Here is a 16,368-nt window from a genome sequence, read left to right as displayed (position 1 = left end):
ACGTTGCCGTCGGTGTCATGTTGGGCGGTGTATGATACACCATGACGCGATTTTTAAAAATATATCTCTGCATTTTCCCACGTGTGTGGAATGTTCTCAATTATTGCTGACACCGAGTCCAAAACCATCGATAAAAATGAAATCATATGGTGAGTTAGATTGGAGATAAAGGCGTGAGAGAGACTCAATGGCCTTGAAGTTACAGGCCTTTGAGAATTAATTTCGTTCTATAAACGGCAACTTTCATCGGATTTTCTTCCCGTTTTTTTTCAACCGAGTCTAAAACTATGTTAGCGACTGTGAAAAATGAAATGATATATCGAATTTTTAATATGTATCGACACGTTGCCGTCGGTGTCATGTTGGGCGGTGTATGATACACCATGACGCGATTTTAAAAATATATCTCTGCATTTTCCCGCGTGTGTGGAATGTTCTCAATTATTGCTGACACCGAGTCTAAAACCATCGATAAAAATGAAATCATATGGTGAGTTAGATTGGAGATAAAGGCGTGAGAGAGACTCAATGGCCTTGAAGTTACAGGCATTTGAGAATTCATTTCGTTCTATAAACGGCAACTTTCATTGGATTTTCTTCCCGTTTTTTTTCAACCGAGTCTAAAACTATGTTAGCGACTGTGAAAAATGAAATGATATATCGAATTTGATTTGAAATAAAACTGGGAGAGAGAGCAAGACACCACGGGCCTACAAAACAGGCCTCAAAGCTATGCGAGTTAATAAAATGGTGGATATTTTTTGTTTATAATTATATGAAGCCACTCCCAGAATGGGTGGAGCTATGGGTGGAGCTACTCTGCAAACCGAGTAAGCCACACCCCGGACAGACGCCCAACAGACAGACAGACAGAATCATCTACGGCTATTATAATATAGATATACATGAAGTAGAAGCCATTTAGGTCACAAACATACATACATACATACACCATATATGTTTGCTCCATGATAATAAGATTGTCCAACTGCAATGTAATTGATGAGAATTTGGATAAAATTGAATCACAAAAAAGAAATCTTACCTTTGACAAATTATTACAAAGAAGAAAAGTCCGCAGCACCATCGTCCCACACAGCATTTCTCTCCATTGTCACATAAGCAGTGGCAGACATCTCAGCAGGCGATCTCGTCATTCCCAGGGGGTTGAGTGGGCCATCAACAAGTCCACCTCCTATACCTTGCTGACTGGCACGTGCAATGCTGTTGTTGTTGTTGTTAGAATTGTCGGTCTTCGCAGCAGTTTCTCGATTCCCCTCCGTAGGACTCGACTCTACTGCCATGGTGGCTTTGGAGATCTCATCGGGGGAAAGGAGTGAAATGGAGGAAGAGTCAGACTTTTCATCCTTTGCACCATCTTTTTTTTCCTCCTCCTCTTCACCATCTTTATCATCAGGAGTCTTGCTGTCATCTTTCTCCCCACTTTCTCCCACAGTTGGACCGTTCTTTGGATCCTTGCTTTCCTTACCATCTCCCCCATCTGCAACAGAGAACACAGATCACTTTGAATTTACATCAAGAGTGAGATTCAGTTGCTATCATACCAAAAGGACTGCTCTGGGGGATTTTTTTTCAGTAAAGAGGAACAAAGGGGAATAATAATAATAATAATAATAATAATAATAATGATAATAATAATAATTAAGAAAAAAAACAAAAAAAACATTCAGTTCCATAAATCTTTCAGGTTTTGTGACATTTTACCTGCGATTGACCCTCGACACCTTACCTGTAGTTTAAACAACCAGTGATATACATGTCTCCTGCTGACCACAGTTTACTGACGATTTTTATTCATCTGCTGCTTTTGGTTCAGTTGACAATCCATACATACATTTTGTAACGAACACCATTCCAACCCTACAGGACTAGAACCTGGCGATGGCCTCAATTTCAACTGGAGTGTGCCAAATGGTGGCTTGGGAAGCCTTATTATTCTCAATTTGGTTGCACACACCTTAACCCATAACTCACACATATAAACCGCTGGTAACATTTTCTTGCAGAGAGAAGCGATCGATCCCACAACCACCAGAAGAGAAGGTATTAAAAACAAGGCTTCGCAAAATGGATAATTGAAACAGGGGCAGAAAGCACACAAAACAAGCATTCTGAGTATTGCGCTGCAATACATGTCCCCTACCGGCAGTCTGTCGTCCGGAAAACTGTTGGGGAAATTACTAAGGGTTATTTATCCACAGGTTCTGAATCGTTCCCAATCGCTAATTACCTCAGGACGGGCTCACCTGTGATTCGCACTCGGGACTTCGATTTATACACATTGCAGACTGGTCAGCAGAAGCACGAGAAAATAACTTGTTGATAAAGAACCTTTCGAGTCGCTAAATATCAGTAATTTATTATATTTTCCGGTTCACGATCAATGCATTGGCATTTAATATGGAATATTTTTTTTGTGGGGGTGAACTTACTTTTCAAGATGTCTTAGAAGCAAAAGTTCATTGGAATTATGTTGAAATTATTCTAGATTTTGTTAATGTGACCTTTAAAAGAAACAAAAACCACATTTGACATTTCGAAACAAATAAATTGATCCTTGAAAGTGATGTAAACTGATATCGAACTCAATTCATGGACAGTAGTGTTAAACTTCTGTACGTTTTCCAGAAGTATTTCTTTATTTTGCACATTAGCCAAATTCTTTTTTAACAAAAACAAAAGTTAAATTACGACTGGGATTACGGACAGTAAAATTACAGTTCAGTACTTCGTGTAACCCCCACGAGCATTCAGGAGAGCACGTACACGTTGAGGCATGCTGTTCACGAGATTTGCCAAAGTTTGGACAGGAATCGCTTGCCATGCAGTGACAATAGTCTGCTGCAATTCACGCACAGAGGTCGGCTGCTGGTCCAAGTGGTCGATTTGACGCGTTAATTCTGCCCACAAGTTCTCCATCGGATTCATATCCAGGGACATGGCTGGCCACTCCATATGCTCTACACCACGGTCAGCAAGAAAGTGTTGGATCATGCGAGCACGATGAGGCCGTGCATTGTCATCTTGGAAGACAAAGTTTCCTCGAAAGGCTGCACGAGCAAATGGAAGCAATGTTTCTTCCAGAATGGCCCTGTACTTGAACTGGTTCAGGTTTCCATTCAGAACCAGGTCAGTTTTGCCCCCTGCATGAAAAGCAGCCCAAACGGTCACCCCACCACCTCCAGCTTGGACTCTTGGCACTATACAATCTTTGTTGTAGGCTTTATGCACTTGTCTGCGCACTCGGATGCAGCCATCTTGACGATAGACCAGAAATCTGGACTCGTCACTGAAGATCACGTGATTACAGTGTCCTGGCTGCCATTGACGGTGCTCTCTGGCCCACTGCAATCGGCGCTGGCGGTGTTGTCTGGTCAGGCATGGCTTTCTCAGGGGACACCTGGCACGATAGCCTGCTTGAACCAGTCGTTGGTTGACTAGCCTTCTGGATACAGGCACATTTGTCAGTTGCTGCCACTCAGCCCGAAGCCGATTAGCTGAATTGGTATGGCCATTGCGGACTAACCGGTGCAGCTGGCGATCATCCCTCCTTGTGGTTCTGCGGGGACGTCCTGGCCTTGGTATTGGAGTAAGGACACCCCTCTGAGCATTTCGTTTAAGGATCTTTGACACCTGACCTTGAGTGATGCCATACTGCCGAGCAATAGCACGCTGTTTCATGCCGTAATTTCGTAAAGCCACCACTCCATGACAAACAGCATTGTCGAGTTGACGGACCATCTCCAGAGGAAGCGGCAATAACTTTTGGAGATATGCAGCAGTTGTTTTACACAAATACAGAACGCAACAACCCTTGTATACCCGACTGTGAAGCCAATCATCAAATGCACCTGTCCGTACATTTTGCCACGCCACCTGTGATATAATCCCGTTGTTGACTTCTTGCTGCGACAGACAATCAGTGACATGGTTCTTTTAACAAATAAATCACCAAAGTGTAAAAGAAACTCACCAGATTGATATACTGAGTTAAGAAAGTAAACCCAAGTCAAGAAAAAAAAAAATTCCATATTAAATGCCAAATCTGTATATATGTTGCTCGGCTTGGCTCCGCCCCTCCAGAAAGCGCGCGCTGTGTCACGCTGTTGCCATTCGCGAGATGAGGCTGAGGGCGCGCGGTGCGGCTTGAGGAGACCTCGACAATAAACAAGAGATATCCATTTTAAAAATATTTTCGTTTAATTAACGATGTCTGCCAAACCACGTGCCCTATCGCAAATTCAAAAATGACATTTTAGTAGACTGACATGCTGAACAGATCTGTGAAGTTTCCCCTTGATTGGGTCAAAAATGAGGGAGGAGCTCGGTTTTCAAGGTTCGTGCTTTAAAACGTCATAACTCTGAAACCATGTGACGCATGACATCATGCTCGCTGACTTTTTTGTTCGTCATGGGTATGCGATTCTGCCTGCAAAGCTTGGCCTCGATCTGTTCAGCCGTTGCAGAGAAAAAGGGGTTTTCGTGTTTTCACGAAAAACAATATAGCGGCCGAACCACGTGACCTTTGACGTCATAATTACCATTAAAATATTCTACAGACCGAGTCCCTCATATGGTGAAAATTTGATCTCAATCGGTCCTATTATTGCAGAGAAAATCTTTTTTAAAGGAAATTAAAACTGAAAATGGGACCGAGTTAAGGATCATCAGAATTCCCAAAGTTCAAAGTGCCATAACTTTGTTAAAAATGATTGAAACGTCGTGAAGTTCGAACTTGATCTGTAACTTATAATGAGGAAACCATGTGCCACGTTTGAAATCATTAGCATTAAGCGTTTAGAAAAAAGGTCCGGAAAACTGTTCTTTGCGTGACGGACGGACGGACTGACGGACAGACGGACAGAGGGACGGCGTGCAAACCTATAGTCCCCTCCGGTGTACACCGGTAGGGGACCAATAAAAGGGTTAGAAAATACAGGGGGTAAGGGGGAAGGGGAAGAAATGGGGAGGTTCAGGCCTGGTTGAGCAGAGTGAGGCGCCTTTGCCTCGATTTGCTCGGATGAACAGGCCACAGTTTTGCTTTGCTTGACATGCTGAGAGGTGTGTCTCGTTGGTTTGGGCAAACTCTGTTTGCATCCCCAGGATCGTGGGACCCATTCCTCCTTCCTCTGGGAGGGTCCAAGGAATCCTCGGCGATGCTCTGGTATGGAGTTCTGTTCTGGACTCCTGGAGAGAAGCCAAGGGAAACTGCACGTGGACCTCACTAGGGATTCCTGGCTCAACTGTTATTTCTCCCCTAAAACCTGGTATACAAAACAGTCCCTCGCATGAAGTAATCAGGCATGCCCATTGGTCACCTGGCTCAAGCACAGTTGATTGGCCTGCTTTTAAAGAACAGGTGCTCCCCTCGGCTCAAGGACTCTTGGGGGCGAGGTAGTCATGCGTCTGGAAATGGTTGCCTCTTCGTCCCATCAAAACTAGGCAAAGGTGCCTCGCACAGCTTGATCAGACCTGAATTGACCTTAGCAGAGGATGGACTGGTCTATAAAATTGAGAATTTCATTATCTTCCCCGTATTGGCTGCAGTAAAAGTCTATAGAGATGTAGGGGGCCGACTGTAGCTCTGTTATGCTCATGCCGAACAGGAGAAGGCCATGCAACTGTTTAGCCCACAGAGCCTTAAGCATGCGCGCACATGCACACGATTCGTCATATTGTCCTGGAGAAAAGATCTACTTTAAAAAAAAAAAACAACAACAAAAAACCAATAGTAATAAAAAACCCTCCAACAAAACAAAACACGCAGCACCCACTAGGTAAATGCAACCACCACCATCGTTTGTTCTGCATGCACATGTCCTGAAACAACCACCACTTTGCCCTGCCGACGTTTTGCAACAGGATGAGCCTCCTCCCACCTCGTATCTCACTGCTGCCACAAAGGAGAAGTGAGAGCAACTATTCTATTTATTGATGTTTGCACATATTTCACGTTTTGGTTAATACTTACTGATGTGATAATAGTAAAAAAAAAAATTTATTCATTTATTTATTACAGAATACTGTATTTACAATCTAATATTATTAGATTAATGAACAGGATTAAATAATTAGATTGATATATGTGGGAAAATGGCCAGATAGAGTTGCCGCGTCCCCCAGAAAGCTCAGATGGCAGAGCACTGGTATGGTTTTCCAGAGGACCTGGGTTCGATCCCTGGTCTGGACATGTAATTTTCCCATATATATCAATTTAATGTATTATTATTAGCGACAACACAATGAGGCCAAATATATATATATAAATCAATAAATAAATATACATATATATATAAATCAATAAATAAATACACATATATATATAAATCAATAAATAAATATACATATATATATAAATCAATAAATAAATATACATATATATATAAATCAAGAAATCAAGAAATCAAATAAATCAAGAAATCAAAATCAATATATATAAACAGGGCGTTTCAAAAAGATTGATACAACTTTGACTTCCTGCCATTTCTTTGGTTTTTGACCTATACCATTTTCCTTTTCAGAGTTTGGTGAGGTTATCGTGGTATTTGTTCCCTGGGATTTCTAGCTCCGTAGCTCAACGATGTCATTTACAGTGGAGCAGAAGACAAAAGTGGTGGCTCTGTGGTATGAGACGAAATCATATGTGGACACCCGCCGGAGGTTCTGCCGGGAATACGACCTCAGAACACGTGATGTACCCACAAATGGTGCCATTCAACGTATTGTGAAACATTTTGAGCACAAGGGTACAGTGTACAACCAGAGCAAGGGCAACAGTGGCAGGCTAGCATCAGTAACCAAGAGCCAATAAAACATTGACGCCATGCGGGATTCTGCAGTGGACAGTCCCAAGAAGTCCCACCGCCGGTGCTCCCAGGAACTGGGCATCAAACCAACATCAGTCTGGCGTATCTCACCAAGGAACTGAAGCTTTCCCCATACATAATCTCTATTAGGCATAAACTGAGTCAAGGTGACAGGAAAAGGAGACTCGATATGTGCAATTGGCTCAGTGACAGGATGGAGCCCAAACTGGATCCCAAACAAAGCCCAAACTGACTTGATGCTAGCCAAACTGGATCAACCTGATGTGGTTCAGTGATGAAGCTCATTTCCACTTGATCGGTGTCATCAACAACCACAACAACATTTTCTGAGGGGCAGAAACACCTGAGATCACTGAGAGATACCTAAAAGGGCCTAAGAGGAGGGGCACACATCGAGAACCTCAATTACAGGGATTTTGCATAAATGCCAATTTCAGACCTTGGGTTCTCTCTAACTCTAGCAGTGACGTACTGCAATAGCAATCAGTGATAGAAAATACCATGTCATAAGCTTTCAAGAAATGTTTAGTTCACGTTCCTGAGGTTTCTGTTTCTTTGTAAATCAACGTTTAAAGTAGCATCACTCTTTTTGAAACACCCTGTGTGTGTATATATATATAGTGTTGTGGATTTGAGAATTGTGTTTTTTTTGTGTGTAAATATCACCCTCCGTGTTGTGTGTAAAGGTCAAAGGTCGTCCCTTAGTTAGTCCATATACAATCACGTAGCAAATCATAGATTTCCCTTTTCAGTAGTTATCTCCTTCTTATGTGTATTAGTTTAAGGCTCTGTCTTCCATTAATTGACACTGCATTGCACCGAAGTGAAATAAGGTAGATTCCCTTCCAATTCCCCATTTGTCAGAAATTGCCAACTGCACTCTACCATTAGCCACGAGGTAATTTCGGAGAAGAAAGATGTGTCTCCGCCATCGTCATCGGAAGGTGGAGCCAGCGAGCCCCCACCCACCAATCAGGACTGGTGAGATACCAGCACGGGTGTGGCGCAGGTTGATCGCGAGGCGCGATATAAAAGCGCCCGCGCAAGCCTTTAGAGAGAGAGGCGGCAGATAAGCCCTTGGGGAGCACGCGGCGGATGAGCAATAAGAAGCCTTTGGAGAGTACGCGATGCAGCGGTATGCAGGAGCAGCTTGAACCAGCGGAGCTCGAACAGCAGCAGCAGCTTGAACCAGCGGAGCTCGAACAGCAGCAGCAACTTGAACCAGCGGAGCTCGTACCGCGGCAGCTTGCATGACCGCAGCTTGGGCGTTGACGGCGGTGCCAACCGTGGCCACGGAGGAACGGCGGCTGCCCGCTCCCGGCCCGACCGTGACCCAGTTCCCATTGGACCTTCCTCTCCCTCCAGCCATCCACCTCCAGCATTCGTTCCTGCCATCATCCCCCGTATAAATGTGCTCGTAGTCTGTCTTTTGTCTTGTCCCTGGGGTTAAGTAAGACTGCAATAGGTAAGCTAGTGTTGCACTGTGTCCTTCTCGTCCGTCCCTCTTTCTGTCGTTATTTTCTTATCTTCCCATTCTCCTTGGTTCTTTTGGTCTTGTAAATAATAATAATAAATTAGATTTGTTCTTCCTACCTTGCCTTTCTTTCCCTTACATCCGTCGTCTTTGTGATTTCCCTCATTGGACACCTGTGGCACGATTTGGCCAACGTTTCGGAATCGGGTCTAGTCTCTTCCGGTTGCTAAACCGCTCGGCAATTAACATCTGTCCGCGGTACGAACGAGGTTGTGCACCTGCCTCTTCGGGGGTAGCTGTGCAACTTCAGGACTCACGTCTGTCAGTCAAAGACAAGGGGGTTGATCCCCCCTTGATAAGGGGAAAAAGGCCGACGGAGAGATCCGTAACTATATATATATATATATATATATATATATATATATATATATATATATATATATATATATATATATATACATGGCAAGAATAAGATTTAAAGCAAGAAAGTCGAGGAGTGTGGTAGTGAGACGAGGAGTGGTGGATAACATGCACAGGTTTGAGCTGGGAGGGGAGGTGGTTCCATCATTGGTGGAGGCCCCTGTGAAGAGTTTGGGAAGATGGTATACAGTGGAGTTGAATGATGTGGGAAGAGTGGAGGAGGTCAGAAACAAGCTTTTGAGAGATTTGAAGAGGATTGATGGATGTGGTTTGCCAGGTAAGATGAAGGTGTGGTGTTTGAAGTTTGGATTGACGCCACGAGTATTGTGGCCATTGATGATTTATGATATTGCGATTGGGCATGAAGAGAGGATGGAGGTTATGGTGAGCGGGTTTGTGAGGAGGTGGTTGGGAGTGCCATGCTGTTTGACGAACATTGCCTTTCATGGTCAGGGTGGAAAACTCCAGTTTCCCTTGACATCATTAACCGAGGAGTTTAAGGTGGTGAGGGTGCGGGAGTTCATGATGTTGCAGGATTCAAGTGATGCAGTGGTAAATAATGCTCTCCCAGAGAAGAAAGGAAGTCGGAAATGGAATGCAGGAGCAAAGGTGGATGAGATGGAGGAGCGGTTGCAACAGGAGGAGGTCATGGGGATGATACAGCACGAAAGCATGGCTTGGGGTGGATGAAGCATGAGTGATGGGGAAAGGCATGTGTGAAAGAGAGGAGGAAGATGGTTGAGAGGGAGGTGAGAAGAAATGAGTAGGAGGAGGGAAGATATGTGAAAGCAGTCAGACAGGCACAGCAAGGTGCTTGGAATAGGTGGGAAGGTGTGCGGGTGTGCGGGGGAGGACATTGAAGTGTCAAGAGATTTGGAGGATGGAGCTAATATTGTTGAGTTTCCTGTTGCAGACAATGTATGGTGTGCTTCCGTCACCAGTAAACTTGAGATTGTGGGGGTTGTTGCAGGAGGAGAGATGTTCTTAGTGTGGAGGTTTGGGAACGGTGCAGCATGCACTGAGTGCATGCTCAGTAACATTGGCAGCAGGAAGATACAAGTGGCAACATGATCAGGTGCTGGCGGTGGTCGTGCAGATGGTGCAAAAAGAGGTGCTGAGATCGAGAGAGAGAGAGAGAAGGAAGAGTGGAGAAGCAGACCAATGGGGGAGAGGTGTTGTTTGTCAGAGGGCCAAGTGGTAAGAGGTGGAAAGAGGAGGAGGTGGAGAGAAAGAGGGCTGTCAGATGCTTGTGATTGGCAGGTGGTGGCAGACCAAAAGCCACAATTGGTATTCCCAGAGGAGGTCTGTGTGACAAGGTTGTGGCCTGACATTGTCATCTGGTCAGGTGCAACAAGACAGGCCATCTGAGGGGAATTGTCTGTACCTTGGGAAGAGAACATGGAGGAGGTGCACGAGAGGAAGAGAGGAAAGTACAGTGAGCTGGAGGCAGAGTGCCGGGAGAAGGGTTGGCAAGTTTCGCGTCAGCCATTTGAGGTGGGGTGTGGAGGGCATATTGGCAATTCCTTTTCTACATTTCTTGCTTGGCTTGGAGAAAAAAGGAGGATGTGTGACACAGTTGCCCAGGTTGTCTTGAAAGGCTCACTTTGGATATGGAGGAAGTTTATGGAGGCACGTTGAACGGTGTAGGTTAAGGTTGTGGGTGGTGGTTTAATCCATTCAAAAGGGGTAGTGACTGAGCGCGAAAGAGAAATGGAGATGTGTGAATGGTGTGTGTGTGTGTGTGTGTGTGTGTGTGTGTGTGTGTGTGTGTGTGTGTGTGGTTTTGCATGAGTGATGCATGTTATAAGGGTGATAATCGGTTGCTGTTTTTTGTTGTTGTTTTTTTGGTGTGGGAGTGAGTGGATGAGGGGCTGTGGATTCTGGGAGTGGAGGTGGTTTTGTTGTTGCAGTTTGTGTTCTCACTGGCTGGGGGTGAGGGTATGTATGCATCCGGGTGTAGCTGCTGCATGTGGAGGCGTATGCGCCGCTGCTGGCCCACCTTAGCTGACCGTAGAGGTTGAAGAGCCGAAACGGGATGATGCTGAGAACCCGGTCAATGAGGCACACTTGTGACTAGGTGTGTTTCGAAATTATTTATATATATATATTCTCCCCCTTCCCCCCCTCCCCCTCCCCCCTAAAACCCGTTCCCCTCCCCTCCTCTCCCCCCTCCCCTCCTCCTCCCCCTTAACACCAGGGGGGTTGACTCAGCCTGTCATCCTACCGAGGTCGGCAAATTGAGTACCAGTTCACTGGTAATTCCCTGTGTGCCGCAAGAGGCGCCTAACAGGGCTGGCGGCACGAACCCGGAAGTCGGAACTCATTGTCGTCAAATAAATGTAGCATGTATGTTTCACTCTCTGTCACATGCCGTTGGTCCCATGTCAATCGGATGAAGTTGAAAAATTAACATTACGAAGTTTCTCTGGGACGTACTGATTCCGAATAATGAAGTTGAAAACTTAACGTTCCGAAATACGCTAATTACGCTAACAGAAGTGCTGGCGCTGCGAAGCGCTAGAGGGAGCGCTGCGCTCCCTCCCTTCGATTCCCTCCCTCTCCTGCTAGCGTTTCTGCGCTAATACGCTAATTTTAAAACCCGAAGTTTTTTTAAAATTTAAGGTGTGCTGTAGTTGCTCTGAGACGTACTGATTCCGAATATGCCTTTGGTTTTTCTCTGCGATGAGTAGTTCTCGAGTTATAAGAGGACAAACAAACATACTTTACTGCTTTATATATACTAGGGCATGCCCGTACTATATATCTATCTAAAATTATATCCCCCCCCTCTATTTACATGAAATGGTTTGGTCCATTCGCAACGCCAAAGCGAACGGCGAACGGCTTGCGAGTACAGTGACAATCCCCCCCCCCTCTATTTACATGAATGGTTTGGTCCATTCGCAACGACCACAGAACCCCCCCCCCTCTATTTACATGCAATGGTTTGGTCCAAAGCGAACGGCTTCCGGAGTTTGGTAAAGAAATCGCCATCGCGTGCACAAACGCGCAGGAAAGCGAATGAATCGCAAATTCGTTTTTATTAGTTTTAAAACGTAGTTTAACGCCAACATAGTTTGCAAACGTGAAATAAATGAATACGCTCTCAAATGTGCCATCCGAGGCAGAGTGTGTCCTCCACGTTCGGCACACGCGATCGTTCGCTGCTCTCTGATTGGTTGAATCGTTTTTTGGACATAGCTCGGTAAGTAATTGTCCGATTAATATGAAACCTTGAAAAGGCACATCCTCGGGTCCCCAGCAATATACCTGGCAAGTTAAAAGTATATCGGACCCGTGGTTGTCGAGAAACAGCGGTCACAGACAAACGTACAAACAGAGATTACTGGAATTATAGATAGATAGAAGTTGGTACGATTCGGCCAAGGAATCCCAGAGATAATTGCAATTAAGTGAGCCGTGACGTCACGGAACGCGCCGCCGGTAATATATTATAATTTATGGTAATCTATGCAGCACGACATGGTCATCACGGAAAACAAGGCGCCTTTGCCGGCGCAAAACGGCTCTCCCAGGGTCAAACTCGGTATCGTTGTGAGCGCACGGTTCAGCCCTTCAAGAAAAAGTTTATTTTGTAAAAATCGAACCACGCGTTAAAAAGATATGACTGGTTTTGTTCGCCGGCACGTCGGCGCTCGAATCGGCTCGCGATAAAATCCAACACGTCCTTTGTCGGGGTCGTCTGAACCAACCACGGGGCCTAGAAGGCTGGGACCGGTCTCAAAAGTTAGGTCTCGATCATATCTCGTAATGCTGGAAGCTGCACGTCTCTGTGATAATCTTGTGGACCATGACAAGAGATCGTGCGAGTCGCTCGCAACGGCTTCAAGCACTTCCGCATTCGACCATTTCATGAACGCCATACGCCCCGCCCATCAAAGCGTGTACATATTAAACGAACATACAGTGGCCCATGTGTCGTCATTTGCGCATGCGCCAAAGTCTTTGCAGGAACATGAAGCATCGGAACAGCGCATTTGCGCATGCGCAAGAGTGAGAACCGCCTGTGCACCATTACGCTAACAGAAGCGCTAGTGCTGCGAAGCGCTAGAGGGAGCGCTGCGCTCCCTCCCTTCGATTCCCTCCCTCTTCTGCTAGCGCTTCTGTGCTAATACGCTAATTTTAAAACCCGAAGTTTTTTAAAATTTAAGGTGTGCTGTAGTTGCTCTGAGACATACTGATTCCGAATATGCCTTTGGTTTTTCTCTGCGATGAGTAGTTCTCGAGTTATAAGAGGACAAACAAACATACTTTACTGCTTTATATATACTAGGGCGTGCCCGTACTATATATATATCTAAAATTATATCCCCCCCCTCTATTTACATGAAATGGTTTGGTCCATTCGCAAAGCCAAAGCGAACGGCTTGCGAGTACGGTGACAATCCCCCCCCCCCCCCTCTATTTACATGAAATGGTTTGGTCCAAAGCGAACGGCTTGCGAGTACGGTGACAATCCCCCCCCCCCCCCCCTCTATTTACATGAAATGGTTTGGTCCAAAGCAAACGGCTTGCGGAGTTTGGTAAAGAAATCGCCATAGCGTGCACAAACGCGCAGGAAAGCGAAAGAATCGCAAATTAGTTTTAATTAGTTTTAAAACATAGTTTAACGCCAACATAGCGGCAACATAGTTTGCCAACGTGAAATAAATGAATACGCTCTCAAATGTGCCGTCCGAGGCAGAGTCTGTTCGCCACGTTCGGCACACGTGATAACTCGCTGCTCTCTGATTGGTTGAATCGTTTTTTGGACATAGCTCGGTAACTACTTGTCCGATTAATATGAAACCTTGAAAAGGCACATCCTCGGGTCCCCAGCAATATACCTGGCAAGTTTCAAGTATATCGGACCCGTGGTTGTCGAGAAACAGCGGTCACAGACACACAGACATACAGACATACAGAGATTACTGGAATTATATATATATATATATATATATATATATATATATATATATATATATATATATATATATATATATATATATATACACACACACAAGCTCTCAAGAGAACCCTCTGACAGAGCAGAATTTTGATCTTAGTTCAGATACTGTCATAAGTGTATGTAAAACTCACAGTTACCGACCTGGTTTCGCCCTTTTTGGGGCTCATCAGGGCAACGCAGTGAGTACTGCATACACTTATGACTCTGAAAACCTTTCGGTTATATACCAGTCACTTTGCGATTTCATACCATCAGTGGTGAACCGCCATTAAGGTATCCCATCCAGCTGTGCTGTACCTTAATGGGAGCGATAATTATTAGATCTGAACTAAGATCAAAATTCTGCTCTGTCAGAGGGTTCTCTTGAGAGCTTGACAGGCAGAGCGTATGTACATGGCAGTGACGTCATTACTTGCGCTCATTGAAAGCTGGAGAACTGCACATATATTTGGATATATATACATATACACAAATAGATATATATATATATATATATATATATATATATATATATATATATATATATATATATATATATATACTATATATATATATATATATATATATATATACTATATATATATATATATATATATATATATATATATATATATATATATACATATACACAAATATATATATATATATATATATATATATATATATATATATATATATATATATATATATACATATACACAAATATATATATATATATATATATACATATATATATACATATACATATACACACACACACACACACACACACACACACACACACACACACACACACACACACACACACACACACACACACACACACACACACACACACACACACACACACACACACACACACACACACACACGCACACACACACACACATACTAGCGTGACTCAGCGTGCTGTGCGCCTCACCACACGTCGTTTCATAGGGATAGGCATCTTCGACCATTTCAGTGTCTTTTGGGTCTTCAGGGTCTTTTGGATCATCTGGGCATTTAAGGGTATTTTGGGTCTTTTGGGACTTCGGGGACATTTGGGTCTTCAGGGTCTTTTTGAGCTTCAGGGCCTTCAAGGGTATTTTGGGTCTTTCGGGTCGGTGTGGTCTTCAGGGTGTTTTGGGTCTTTTGGATTTTCAGGGTATTTTGGGTCTTTGGGGACATTTGGGTCTTCAGGGTATTTTTGAGCCTCAGGGCCATCAATGGTATTTTGGGTATTTGGGGTGTTTCGAGTCTTCATGGTCTTCAAGGTGTTTTGGGTCTTCAGGGTGTTTTGGGTCTTTGTGGTCTGAAGGGTCATCAAAGGTCTGAGAGGTCTCAGCAGTTTAAACGTAATTAAGAGGGGCAATTAAGAGGGTGTTAATTTTATTTGAAGAAGAAGAAGACGTTTACGTCGCATATAAACATAACGACATAACCATATACGTTTGCTCGATTATAATGATATATACAGTATATATATATATATATATATATATATATATATATATATATATATATATATATATATATATATATATATATATATATATATATACTATGTGAAGTGTGTGTGTATGTGTATATGTGTGTGTGTCTGTGTGTCTGTGTGTCTGTGTGTCTGTGTGTCTGTGTGTCTGTGTGTCTGTGTGTCTGTGTGTCTGTGTGTCTGTGTGTCTGTGTGTCTGTGTGTCTGTGTGTCTGTGTGTGTGTGTGTGTGTGTGTGTGTGTGTGTGTGTGTGTGTGTGTGTTGTGTGTGTAGATATATATGATACATAGATACACATACAGTCACGTCAAAAAGTAAGTACACCCCATGAAAAGTTTTGAATTTTCAACATATTTCAACATACAGCTATTTGATCTTCATTTCAACAATATTGACAGATAAAGGTGATATAATATAACAAATATCATGAAACATTTACATTTTGTAGTCCATTGTATAATTTAAATAAACAAATGCAAATTTCGCATGTGGGAAAAGTAAGTACACCCCGACATTTATCACTACTTCAAATACCTAAAATTCGAATCAGATGCACCAGCTCAGGTGCAAATGATTAGAACATCGTTAGAGAGGATCTTGGAGGAACCTGTCTAATTTAAACCTCAGACATTTAGTTTGGTTTGCTCTTTGTTGTTGAAGTGCACGTCGTCACCATGCCTAGATCGAAAGAGCTCTCTGAGGCCTTTAGAAAGAAGGTTATAGATGCCTACGAGTCTGGGAAGGGATTTAAAAAGATCTCCAAACAATTTTAAATCAATCCTTCGACTGTCCGGAAGATCATCTAGAAGTGGGGAAGATTCCAAACAACTGCCAACTTGTTCAGGTCAGGCCGCCCCAGCAAGTTCAGCCCGAGAGCAGACGGCAAGATGCTGAAATAAGTCTCCAAGAATCCCAGAATGTCATCACGGGACCTACTAGTAGCTCTTGCCACTGTTGATGTCAAAGTGCACGAGTCTACCATTAGAAGGAGGCTGCACAAATTTGATCTACATGGGAGGTGTGCCAGGAGAAAACCTTTGCTGTCCAGAAAGAACATCAGGGCAAGACTAAAGTTTGCCAATGAACACCTAGGCAAAGACCAGCACTTCTGGAACAATGCGCTCTGGACAGATGAGTCGAAGGTAGAGCTATTTGGCCACAGTACCAGAAGACGTGTTTGGCG

The 16,368-nt window shown here is 43.8% G+C and overlaps 1 protein-coding gene across 2 annotated transcripts in view; it reads right to left on the bottom strand.

The window, feature by feature from the left end:
* Positions 1 to 16,368, bottom strand: part of LOC137437637 (uncharacterized) — a 172,865-nt gene that overhangs the window by 37,892 nt on the left and 118,605 nt on the right. For both annotated transcript variants that reach the window (XM_078766105.1, XM_078766106.1), the window contains exon 8: positions 1,046 to 1,501. In XM_078766105.1, the coding sequence (XP_078622231.1) occupies positions 1,059 to 1,501 (443 nt within the window). In that variant the 3' untranslated portion in view covers positions 1,046 to 1,058. The remainder of the gene's footprint in view (positions 1 to 1,045; positions 1,502 to 16,368) is intronic.

The sequence above is a fragment of the Myxine glutinosa genome, chromosome 12 (assembly GCF_964187855.1).
Source record: "Myxine glutinosa chromosome 12, kmMyxGlut1.1, whole genome shotgun sequence".
NCBI lineage: Eukaryota > Metazoa > Chordata > Myxini > Myxiniformes > Myxinidae > Myxine > Myxine glutinosa.
This window is presented reverse-complemented; position numbering and strand designations above follow the sequence as displayed.